This window comes from Nyctibius grandis, chromosome 25 (assembly GCF_013368605.1).
Source record: "Nyctibius grandis isolate bNycGra1 chromosome 25, bNycGra1.pri, whole genome shotgun sequence".
Taxonomy (NCBI): Eukaryota; Metazoa; Chordata; class Aves; order Nyctibiiformes; family Nyctibiidae; genus Nyctibius; species Nyctibius grandis.
In genome coordinates, this window is record NC_090682.1 from 3,950,405 (window position 1) to 3,962,840 (window position 12,436).

General features: G+C 48.0%; 1 protein-coding gene across 1 annotated transcript; it reads left to right on the top strand.

Annotated features, from left to right (window-relative positions):
* Nucleotides 1–10,544: 10,544 nt before the first annotated feature.
* Nucleotides 10,545–12,436, top strand: BSX (brain specific homeobox). Its single transcript, XM_068418461.1, has 3 exons — nucleotides 10,545–10,809; nucleotides 11,852–12,048; nucleotides 12,191–12,436. The coding sequence occupies exons 1-3, from the start codon at nucleotides 10,545–10,547 to the stop codon at nucleotides 12,434–12,436; spliced, it is 708 nt and encodes a 235-aa protein (XP_068274562.1).

A 12,436-nucleotide genomic window follows, 5' to 3' on the forward strand; every position in this document is an offset into this window, starting at 1 on the left:
CACGTTGCCCTTCTTATTTGTGCTGCTGCAGAAGAGGAAGAAATCTTCCTGCACCTCGTGACCCCTCCCGGTAGCTGCTTCTCCTACGTGATGCTGTAAGGGCCTCTACACTCTGTAAGCATTGCCCAGGAAAAATCCAAGTGTCAGATTAGGAGAGAACTGGCAGCAATGCAACGGCAAAATGGTTCTTGCTGGGAAACATAATGTGTGTTTCTTATGGAAGCTGGTTGTTCATGGAAGTCCATTTCTGTATAGATTTATGTCTATATCCCCTATCCCTCACTGTGCTAATAGTCTCGCTCCTCTCCTGCATCCTTCATGACCCTGCAATACCTCCTGATGAGGGGAACCTGATGCCTTAGGAAAGCAGATTAAAACAGCAGAGCCTAGTGTGGATCCAGCCTGGTTCTGTCTGCTCTGTTTGCTTCCACGGGCCTGCAAAGGGGGATGCATGAAGTTTTATACGAGCCTTTATAATTTAGATAAAGGAAGTAACAGGGGCTCCAGAGTCTCTCTGAATTCACTGAAATGTCTTTTGTAGGTCTTTTGCTGTGGTCTTTGGGCAACACCTATTATGTTGTGTTGAATATCCTGCAGTTAGTAGTCACGAAAAGGTGTTAAGAGTTAAATCGTGGGGCTGATGCTGAAAAATACAGAGCACCCGTGATATCCACCACTGCTGGTGGGTCACGAGAGGCTCTTACTCTGGGACTCATCAGGATCCCACTGCACCCAGTACCAAGACAGCCCTTTGAACTGCTTACAGTCACAGTAAATAAAAAAGCAAGAGGGCTTTATGATCTCTGCTTCATGTATAAGGAACTGAAGCACAGGAACACCAAGGTATGCAAATCTAAATCCTGTTGATCAGAGTTAGACCCCTCCGTCCTTCGGAGGACCCAGACCAAAGCGGTTTGTGCAGGGCCACACTAGCTCCAAAGTCTAAGCCAGAAACGATAATGAAGCCCAGGGTTCGTGAAGCTGCCTTGCTCGAGCACCTCCACCCTCCCTGTCCCCTGGGGATGTGACAACTGTCCACCCTCATGGCCCAAGACCAAGTGGGACGAAGAGAGCAAGGTGCCACCAACTCCTTCAGCGTGCTCGCTGGTAGATAAGATCCATCTGAGGTGCATTTTAAAAGGTGCTAATTCTCTCCTATGGCTTAAGTTGAAAAGCAAAAGAAACAGCCATGGGCTTTGCTGCAGCCCTGCAAGCCGTGCTAGAAGCAGTGAGGTGGGTGAGCCCCGCAGGTGCTTCTCCCTCGAGCTGGAAGCGGCGTTTGAGCCCAGCGCTCATTACAGGCAGTGCCAAGGGATGCTGCGCATTGACTGGGGCATTCACCGAGCTGCCATGGAAAGTGTCTTGAATTTTGTCAGAGTAAGTTATTAGGGAGCATTAATAAAACTTGTTACCCTAATTGAAACAAATACTTCAATAAAAATCAAGGCTTCAGACATTAATGGACGTGCGTGTGGGAGAGGGAACAGCACAGCAGTAACCAGGCTTCCTGTCCTTTTAGGATTGGATAGCAATAACCTTACAACGATGACAGCTAAATTAGAGAAGATGGCTTTCCATAATTTCTCCAAACAATCACTTAATGGGAGCGGTATAATTCCATGAAATAGGTGAATGGAGTACTGATCCATTTTATGGAACCATCAATAAACTAAACCTTGCCTGCTTTTAAGATTAAACTGAAAAAAAATGAAAAAAAAAAAGCCTACAGGCAGGGAAGGGAGAAAGAAAGAGTATTTATCTTTACACATAAAATTTGTGTGCTAGTAAAGTGCAGGCAGTGACAGGAATTTCAATTATTTAATCAAAAAGAAAATGAAAGTGGCTTTAAGTGTTGTGATTTGAGCCAGTGAAATCTAATGTGGGCTCACATTGAATATGAGGAAAATGGGAAGAAAATTAAAGCTGCTCCTACTTAAATCATGTGGTTACAAATGGTAAATTAGTTTCTCGATGTTTTCATTTAAGTGTTTAAGTGGAAGGTTTTATTCTTAATGTAGTGTTGTGACACAGAATAAAAACCTTATCTGTCTCTATAGCTTTTTTTCTTCCCCCCTCTGTGCTGCTGCCTTAGAAGGCAAAAGGGGAGAAAGCTGCAGCAATATTAGCCTGCTTTTGTTAAAATTGGGAGGCAATATGCTTTCACCACAAGCTCATTAAGGTAATAGATGAATAATGTCTATTAAAAATGCACTAGGCTAAATGAATTTAATGTGTGTTGGGAGGGAAATTGCATTTGCCAGAGGGTACAAACTGGAAAAGTCTCCTTTTTTGTACGTATTTTGAGACTCAAGTACTGATCTCAGTTGGGCAGCAACGCACAGATAAGCAGACCCAAAGTGAGCACACGCACGTCTCCTATTTGGGACTGTTAGAAAGATGCACAAGCTTATAATGTTCTAAAATACTCCCCTAGCTTTGAGGACATTTTGTATGATATGTTGTTTCCCATAATTGTGCTGCTGTTTTCCTCCATTCAGGCTTATGGCTCTTGACCTGTTGGACGTCTAGGTTTAATTTTCCGTGTATAATAACAAACTAATTTGCAAAGACGGCTGTAGGCTGTTGAATGCCAAGTCTCAATCCCCCCGAAGTCAGAAGAAAACAAAAGCAGATTTTGGCAGAGAACAAATACTTTCTTTGCATTGGTGAACCTGATGATTACGTTGCACTGATTATTTCTAACATTAGCTTTGAAGAGAAGATAACGTATTTATGAAATAGGAAACCCCATAACTCATTATTAAAAATACCAGCTGGGTGGAAGCTAAATGGAGACCAAAAAAATATCAAATTTGTGCGTCTTGTAAGTAAGAAATCACAGCATATTTCTAAGTCCGTGCAGTTTTCCATCGCTTCTCCCATTCTAAAAAAAATGCCAAACTCTCTATGTAATGATTTTTCTTCAGATTGGGGACGTCTTGAAAAACTTATAAGACTTTTTGTTATCCAGAATGTGTTTAGCCCATATACAAAATTCTTTAGCATGTGTACAAGATGCAAAACTGATCCCGTAGTGCAGTTACATTTGTCAGATCAGACCCACAGGGCAATAATGAAGTTAGTGCCTTCTGTTGAGCCGCTGAGTTATGAACATTTTGGGAAAGAGTATGTTTGAGGCTGCTAATTGTCCAACCAATTTGACTGAAATTGGCTGCTCTGTTAAAACCTTACCATGGTAAGGGGAAAGAGGAGAGTTAGAGGGGGATGTACAAGCCTCAATTTATTTTGTAGCAGGAAATCATATTAAAATAAAATATCAGAAAGAGCAAGAAATAGCTGGACTGAATCAAATATTGTGGAAGTAAATAAATTGAGTTTATTTTTTGAAGCGTGGAAAAATCATGCCAATATTATCATACTAATTTATTACAAGGCATCCGCCTGCATCATTACTTGTTTCAGATGACCTAGGGCATTTTAATATTTCCATTTAAAAATAACATTGGACAAATGTGAGAAAGTGTTTTTAACATTAGACAACATTATATTACATCGTATCGCCATTTAAATGCCTCGTCCTTGGAAATGTACAAAATACCATTTCAAAATGTAAGTTCCAGTTTTAGAGCAGTATTTGAAGATGCATTTGCGAGATGCCGCCTAGATTCTATCTTTTTACCCCAGACCTGTCATCCACTTCTGGAGTGCTTAAAATAAAGTGCACAGATACGGAATAAGCTGAAACAGTCAAGAAGCAATATAATACAAAAATGTTTCGCGTAAAGTGTCTTACTCAGATCTTTCTAAAGTACATTTCTGCCTTTATTCTGGAGGCCACAGCACAGGCAACTCTGACTAATGCAAGTAATGGAACCAATCTCCTCCTTTGATCATCAAAAAGGTTATCTTTTCCGTAAACTAGGTCCAACTAGTTTTGCAATCTGTTTGGAGCAAGCATGAAAGAAAAAAAGGTTTAATTACCTTCCAATAAAGAATGATTCCTTTTCTTTTAACAAAATGATCGGTTTGTGACTGTCACTGTGCATGTGATACTCATGGTGCGAGAGATGTACGTAAGACGTGTCACTTGTGGACATCTTCTATCTCAGCGTAAGATAAATTTGTGTATTTAAACTAGGAGGAAAAACTAAGCCAGTAGGTTGAGGCTTGTGCTAAGTGATTTATAAAATCTCTCTAGTAGAGATTGACCTTTTAACTGAAGGCGGAATCATATTTACAAAAGCTTAGTGTAGAGTTTGTAAATAATCACAGACTTTCAATGGAGCTAGTCAAAATATAAATACAGAAGAATGGAGAGGCTTGCTAGAGATCTAGAGATCAGTGAAAGCTGCTCGTTCACCCTGTTTATAAACACGTGTTTCCTCTGTATACGTTGTGATGGATCAAACATAATTTAATGAGTTAGAAAACTGGTATTCTTATTCCACAGGCTACCTACGTTGGATGTTTTTTCTGAGTTTGATACAGGAGTTACCGGATGAAACTCTGGCTTGTGTGATTCAGGAGGTCAGACTGGATGGTCATAATAGCTTCCTCTGACCTTGGAGTGCATCATTTGCGTGCTTTGTGTTTTTAAGGCTTCAAAATGAGAGACTTTAAAGTTGAAAAGTAAAGAGTGGAATTGAAAAGAATCAAAGCATTTGCGTCATGTAGATTTATATGCTCCATTGGTTTATATAAGTTACTCCTGACTTACGCCAGCCTGAGACTCAGGGTTTATATATAAGTATTCCTCTAAGTAGAAAAGGCATATGAGGTTTTCATGAGGAACCTGGAGCTGCAGAAAGAGTATGACAAATAATCAGAGGGAAAACACAAAGAAGAGTAGGAAAACAAGGGGAGTAAAATAAAGGTTGAATGGATACGAAAGGGAAAAAGAGGATTATCCTGCCCCGAAGGTTAAAAGCAAAGACGTACAAGGTTCATACGTCATGAAATCAGAGCAACAAGGGAGGTTTTGAGTCATTAGTGCAAACAAGTGAATCAAAATGTTGAGATGTGCAGATGATTGTTACACAGCTGGAATGAAAGAAAACGAATAAGCATTAATGTGCTAAAGGCAACAGCAAAGCAGTGACTACAGCAGCGAGAATGGATTTTTTGAGAGCAAAGGATTAGCTGAGATCCCAAAGTACAGATGGTCTAGGGTGAAATAATCACCTTCTCCTCGAGGGAGCAAGCAATGCCCATGGGTTGGTCACACGATGAGGAGGAATTGATATGTAACCAAATGAAGAGAAGACTAATTGAAAGCAGGTCCCAGGGAAACTTCTAAGCCTCCTTCCCCATTTCTGACTCATTCCAGAAAGAAAGAAAGCAAGCAAGAATAATCTTGCTGTGTTTTGGAACAGCACAGATAATCCTGCTGAAGTGGAATACAAGTATTAGATAATTAAAAAGATCCTTAGTTAATAAGAGTCACTATTTTAGGGGAAGTGTTTAGACCAAACCTGTCAATGTCAATATTTTCATTTTCTTTATGTAAGCACCCCGCCTTCAGAAATGTTCAGGATTATCAGATGATGAGGGACATTTTCAGTACAGAGCCAAAATTCATTCTGGATTTAGGAATGAAGTCCCTGAGCCCATGCATAGATAGCTGGGTTTGGGAGTTGTGTAAGGAAGCTACAGTCCAAGCTTTTACTCTCTGAAACAATTTTTGCCCGTCATTGGTGCCATATCACTTCTTCTCACAGAAAATCTTGCAGTTATTGGTAGTGATACAAGCCTCGAAAGTACCTTCCTGTATCCATCACCTCTTAATGTGGTCCTATCGCATCAGCAACACTTCCATCCTTCTCTGTGCTTTTTACCTAAAATTGTGGCCCTGAAATTACCGTGATGTTTGTGGGTAAATTCAGTGATTCTGTTAGAATAACACAGACCCAGCTTTTAACCTGAGTGTTTGTTGTCTTGGAGTAAAATTAACAGGCTGATTACTTCTTTATGTCTCATTCTGTCGCCTTCTCTTCATCTCAGCTACAAACGAAGCAGAGTGCCAGTCCGTGGGCTGCAGGATGACGTATTTTCGAGGCAGAAAAAGCCAAGAGGTGGCAGAGTTACAAGCCTTGGAAGACCTGGCTGGATCTTCTCCTGGTGCTGCCATCAACCCCGGTAAGGAGGTAAAACTCTTCTCTGACACTTTCTTTCCCCTCCCACCCTCTCTCAGCCCTGTCATTTGCACTCTCCATCCTGAGACAACAGGGCCTGTTGTTTTAGGCAGCACTTGACCTCAAAGCCAATCCACCAAGCCCTCCTAAACTTGAGCTGGTGTCAAGGCATACTAGAGCGTTGCCAACCTTAAAATATTATCTGAAATGCCAGCAAAAGCTCCTAGTGCAGACCTAACTTGGTACTGAAGGGGCTTCCCACCGCTGCCTTTATGGCATGTCAGTTAAAATCTCTCATGATGAGCACAGTATCACTGCTCCTGGGAGCCACGATTTTCCACGGTGAGTTTGCAGGGTGGTAGGAGGCAGGGTTGGGTGCCAGGTGAGACAGGTCTTGGAGGCCTGAGGAGAAAGGGTACATGTAGGCAAAGGCAGATGGGATGCAGGTGGGGAAAGCGGCTGCAGTGAAGCATAGAAGTGTTTTTCCCTCTCACCAGCAGCATCCAGCGAGCCTCTGGGCAGATGCACCCCACTCCTTCGGGGTGGGGAGTGGTTTTGCCTGAAGCATCATGCATGGAACATTCTCCATTAAGCCATGCTTTGTGTTCAGAAGACCTCTCTCTGTTACGTGTGTGGCTACTCAAACTGAGCTCTTCAGACCTCTTTCCTGCAGGCAGGCTCCCATTTTGATCCCATCAAGGCTGTCTGTTTTTAATTTAACCCTCCCTTTTTGAGTGGTTTTGTCTTGAAAGGCATGAAAAGGCTGGGCTCCCAAGCTACCTTACCTCTTCAAGAGCCACAGGAAGGTAAGTGCATGTATTTTTAAACTGCACCAAATTTACCCCTAATGCAACACACTGAAATAAAGCTACTAACATCAATGTAGCCGCACTGACCTTTTAAATGACCCCTGAGGTTTTAAGTCACATAAATTTCTGTTTTCCTGGGCAAAATTTCCCCATAATACCTTCAAATGATCTTAAGTCTGTAAGTAATGACAACTGGTGTTTATGTAAGCAAAGCACATGTGTATCATGTATGTTACTAAATCATGACGGGGGGGTGTGCGTATACATACATGAGGGGGATATGCATGCATCGCTACCAATAAAGTTTATAAAGCTCTTTGAGCCTGTAGAAATAATTTTATTTTATTGAAGAAACAATGAACAAACTCCACAGTAGTGTGGCCACCTGGGTGCACAGACACGTGCCTCTGGAGGAGGTCTGAATCGTTTTGGGTTGCAGGCTGAGATGTTACGCAGTGCCACGAGGTGTTCAGGGAAGGATGCAAGGGCACAGCGTCGAGGGGCAATTCTGGTCCCCCTGCCATGGGCAGGGAAATACACAGTGAGTAAAACAGCCAAACCTGCCGCTTCTCCCTACCTTGCAATGACCCCAGTCCCTCTCATTTTCTCTCCTAGATGTGTCCCTTGGCCCAGTGAGACCTCAGCTTCTCACCAGGTTTAGGGCAGTTTTTGCAAAATCTGTGGGACCACCTCAACAGGGGACCGCACTCCACTGAGAGGAGGCCACGGGGGTCTCTTTGGACACCCAACTCACCCATGAATTTGGCAGCAAATAGAATTGTGTGGGTATGCAAAAATACATAGGAATATCTCTTATGTGCATATGTCTGGCCAGCCAGAAAAAAGGGCTGATCTCTGATCTGAGGGCTGGTCCTCGGGGAGGCCAAGGGTGCAGCCGGGGCTGGGAGTATTTGGGGGTCCCAGGGTGAGATACATACTGCTGGGTGCCCATCACCGTGGGGACCTGCAGAAGGGGGACGAAAGGGGAAAATAGGTAAGAGGCTTGTAGGGCAAAGAGGCCACGCTGCCAACACCGCCCACCGACAGTGGGAAGCACCTGGCACCCCCTCCTTGTCACAAAAAGCTGTGAGATGTTCAATTTAACAAATCCCTGGTGCGAGGACAGCAGCGCAGAGGTGCCCCCTTCCTGGGGGTTACCTTCCTCTCAGGGGGCTTCTCCACAGCCGGGGGGTTATCACCTCTGCCTCTTGCCCTTGAATTAGCACCAGGGAGAGGCTGCGGTGCCTGAAGTGCCACTGCCCGGTTTGGGGCCGGGTTTTGCTGCTGTTGCTTCAGGGTGTCACCAAGACAGCGGCCCCATTCCCCCCTCCCCAACTGTACCCTAAATAAAGAGGGACTGCGAAAAGCAGCCCCTCTCGATGTGGCTGTCAGGTAAGCAAGCTCTTGGTTGAGTCCTAGAGCTGTGACACAATCTGGCTGAAGTAACAAGTCTTTAGTCTTTCAGATCTGCTTTAAAAATATATATATATATCTCTGCTAGTGATGAGTAAAGCCCCAGCCCTCCCGGAGAAGCAATCTCAGCTGATGAAATGGCCAGTCAAGCGGCTTACACGCCCCTGGCTGAGCTCCCTCCGTTAACAAGTCGGGCATTAGACCCGTTTCATCACTGTTAATTCATCTGCTTACTCATTTGCTCCTCAGAGAAAGTTGTTAGCCTGTTGTGTTTTTAAACCCCCGGCCAAAATCCCGGGCTGATGCCGAAATGGGCGTTTCAGGAGGGGATGCTGCAACAGATTTTTCTTTTTTTTTTTTTCATTTCTTCCTGGAGAAAAAGAGGGAGTTTTGCCGGCAGCACCAGGAGAGGCGGCTCCGCGGTGGCAGGAGCGCAGTCTCCGCCGGGCAGCGCGGAGCTTTCCGCGGGCTGCAGAGAGCCTTTCCCGCAGCCCTGCGCTCCCTCGGGGCAGCAGCGCACCCGCACCATACTGCGGCACATATATATATACACATATATAAGCAATATATATATATATGTATGTCGCTTATGTGCGTGATGAGCGCAGTGGTTCCTGCCCGCGCGTGGGCACTACCCCTGTAAAACGAAGTGTATATATAGAGTGTATATATATTCCCTGTCTATATATAGAGGGAAAATATATATATATTCCCTGTATATATGAATATAGAGAGAAAACCTCTCCCGTGGGTTTTCCCGGTGAGACGGGGAGCTCCCTGGTCCCCCCCGCGAAATTTTGGCCCGGTGGCACGGAGGAAGGAGCCGCATGTGTATTTTTAAAGTTCCCACGCGTTATAACTAATTGTTCTTCAAGCCCCGAGCGGGCGCGATCCGCTGCTCTGCCCGTGCCCTCGCCCACGCGTGGCCGAGCCCGGCGGAGAATAGACGGCACCGCTGGAAAACTCGAGCGCTCCGAGTTCCAGCTTCATTAAAACCGGACGATTGCCATTTCTATTCTTTCAAAGGTTTTTTCCTCATCTATTTACCATTTACCAGCTCATCCATATGGAAGACGTGGCTTACACTTCCCTGAGAACTGTACTTTTAGGACTAATTGATTGTGGTAATTAATTTGTTCTACCTGCTGGATCAGATGGAAATGCTGTCCGTGTGCCCAAGGATTAGCACTTGCCTTTCTAACATCTTTCTTAATTATCTAATAGCATGGGTTGCGCGAATTCTGGCTCTATTAGAACACTTTTACTATTAACGCTAGTGATTGGAATTGTGATGACAACTCGATTTCAACAAATTAGAGCTTAAAATCAGGAGATGAAGGAGAAGTGCCTTCTTTTAATTTCCCTGAGTTTAACATCAATAATTAGAGCAATTTTCTGAGATGCGAACCGAAATTATCTCCGCTATGATGTGGTATATCACCCTCATTTTAGCAAATTGACGCCGGGGAAATGAATGTTACAGATTAGGGAGGGGGTGAAAAAAAAAGACAAACAGAGGAAAGACCAAAAAAAAAAAAAAAAGAAAAAAGAAAAGACGTGTTAGCACAACCCTGAGCGGGGAATGGATGGGAACAAAACCCCAACGGGGTGATAACCGGAGCGCAAAGACACAAGCTGCGTGCAGGGGGACAGGTTAGGAGCGGAGCGTGGGACAGGTCGGGAAAGTGCCACTATTTTTTTTCCCCCAAGTTTTTGCTTTTTTTTTTAAAAAAAAGAGAAAACCCTCATGTTTGGGAAAACGCCCCAACCCCGCCGCTGGGACCGGGGCTGAGGGCTGCCGCGCTGCGCTGCGCGGGGGAGACTGCGCGGCACCGGAGCGGCTCCGCGTCCGCTCCGCGCCCCCTCCGCGGTGGTTTGGGTGGCCCGGGGGACCCGTCCCCCCGCCCGCCCGATCGCCATTGGCTCGCTGGAGAGCCCCCTTCCCACTGCGCCTCAAAGGCGCGCATCTCCCCGCGCAGCCCAAACCCACCCGCCTCGCATCCCCCGGCTCTTTCAGTTTATTTTTGGCTGAGGGAATATATATTTTTAAATTATTATTATTTATTTTCGCTCCGGATTTTTTAAAAAATTGTTATTTATTTATTACCATTATTTGTATTTATTATCTTCGGCCCCGGGAGGTGCCGCCGGCCGCCCTCTCTCCCGCGGCAGCCGGCGCTCAGCCCGGCTCGCTCCCTTCCCCGCTGCCCGAGGAGGGGGAACAACCGAAATGAACCTCAACTTCACCTCGCCCGTGCACCCCGTCTCCACGCCCAGGCCCACCTCCTTCTTCATCGAGGATATTCTGCTGCACAAGCCCAAGCCCTTGCGGGAGGTGCCCCCCGAGCACTTCCCCGGCTCCTTGGCCTCCCGCGTCCCCCTCTTGGACTATGGGTACCCCCTGATGCCAGCCCCGACCCTCCTGGCGCCCCACCCGCACCCTGCCCTGCACAAGCCGGAGCATCACCACCACCCCTACTTTCTCACCACCTCGGGTAAGTGCAGCCCTTCGCAGGAGGAACCTGCGGAGTTTGTGGCCAGGTGGCGTCGAGGTGGGGACCTGGGTGGGGACAAGAGCCCGCAGCCCCGGACGGGACATGCTGCAGCAGTGAAAGACAAGCCCCTCTGGGGCGGCGGGGCACCTTTCTGCATCCTTCACCGAAATCGTGGCTGCGTCCCGCCCCGGGGCAGGAGCCACCAGCCGCCCTCGGAGCGCCCCTGGCCGCGGGGCAGCCCCGGCTGCCCGAGCCCCGCCGGCCGCAGCCCCCGGCGAGCGTCCTTATGGTGGAAAGGAGCCCACCGCGCTGCAGCTTATCGTTCGCTCGATTGCCCGAGATCTTGAGGGTTTCCTTCTCCCTCTCTTTGCCTTTAATTTTTTTAAAAGTTATTTTTATTTTTGCACCGATAACATTGCTTCTTCCGTGCGTTGTCCCTCCAAACGGTGACCGGGCTTCGCTTTGCCCCCTCCAGCAGCACTGCCGGGCTGTGCCGGCTCCCCTCCCCGGGGCTGGGGGAGGGTCCCCCCCGCCCGGCCGGAGCCCGGGGCTCTGCCGGCGCAGGGATCCGCGCTCAGCCCTTCCCAGCCCCGTTCCTTGCTCTGGCAGGAAACCCTCCTCCGAAGTTTCCCACGGGGCAGCCCAAATTGTGCACGGCGTGTCCGGGAGGACCTCTCTCCTCCTGCCCACTCTTCTCCCAGCCTTTTCCACAGCTCCCCTGAGTTCTTCCGCGTCCATTTCGTTGTGGTTTAATTGTCGGGAGGGTGAAGGTTTCCCTGCCAGCCTCGCCTGGCCGCCGCGGCCGTGGGAAGGCTGCGGGCGCTGCCCCGACGTGCCTTTGCCTTGCTGGGGTGGGCAATAAAACGACCTCAAAAACGAAATAAACGAAATAATTTTAAAAAAAAAAGAGGCAGGGGGAGAGCCCACCCCCGAACCGCTCCAGCCCACCTGGGGGCCGCAGAGGGCCGAAGCCCCCGGGCGGCTCCGGCCCCGGCTCCTTGCCCGCCCGCAGCCCGGGTCTCCGCCGTGTGTCCCCCCCCAGGAGTGCCGGTGCCAGCCCTTTTCCAGCACCACGCTCACGCCGAGCTGCCGGGGAAGCACTGCCGCCGCCGCAAAGCCCGCACCGTTTTCTCCGACTCGCAGCTCTCCGGCCTGGAGAAGAGGTTTGAGATCCAGCGCTACCTCTCCACGCCCGAGCGGGTGGAGCTGGCCACGGCCCTCAGCCTCTCCGAGACCCAGGTACCGGGGCGGCGGGGACCCCCCGGGAAGGGGTCTGGCACCTCTCCCCACCCCTTATCCCATGCAGCATCCCCAACTTCTATTTTAATTTTTATTCATTTTTTTCCTTTTTGTCCCCCTCCCTCCCTCCTGCTCTCCTCAGGTGAAAACCTGGTTCCAGAACCGGCGGATGAAGCACAAAAAGCAGCTGCGGAAAACCCAGGACGACCCCAAGCACCCGGGCGGCGAGGAGAGCCGGGAGCAGAGCTCCCCCGAGCCTGAGCTGCCCGAGGCGGCCGGGGCCGAGCCCCGCAAGGGCCCCCCCGGCCCCTTCCTTCTCCAGGACCCCGAGGACGAGGTGGACATCCTGGAGGACGGGGACACCTGCACCGGCCCCCACCGCCTCTAG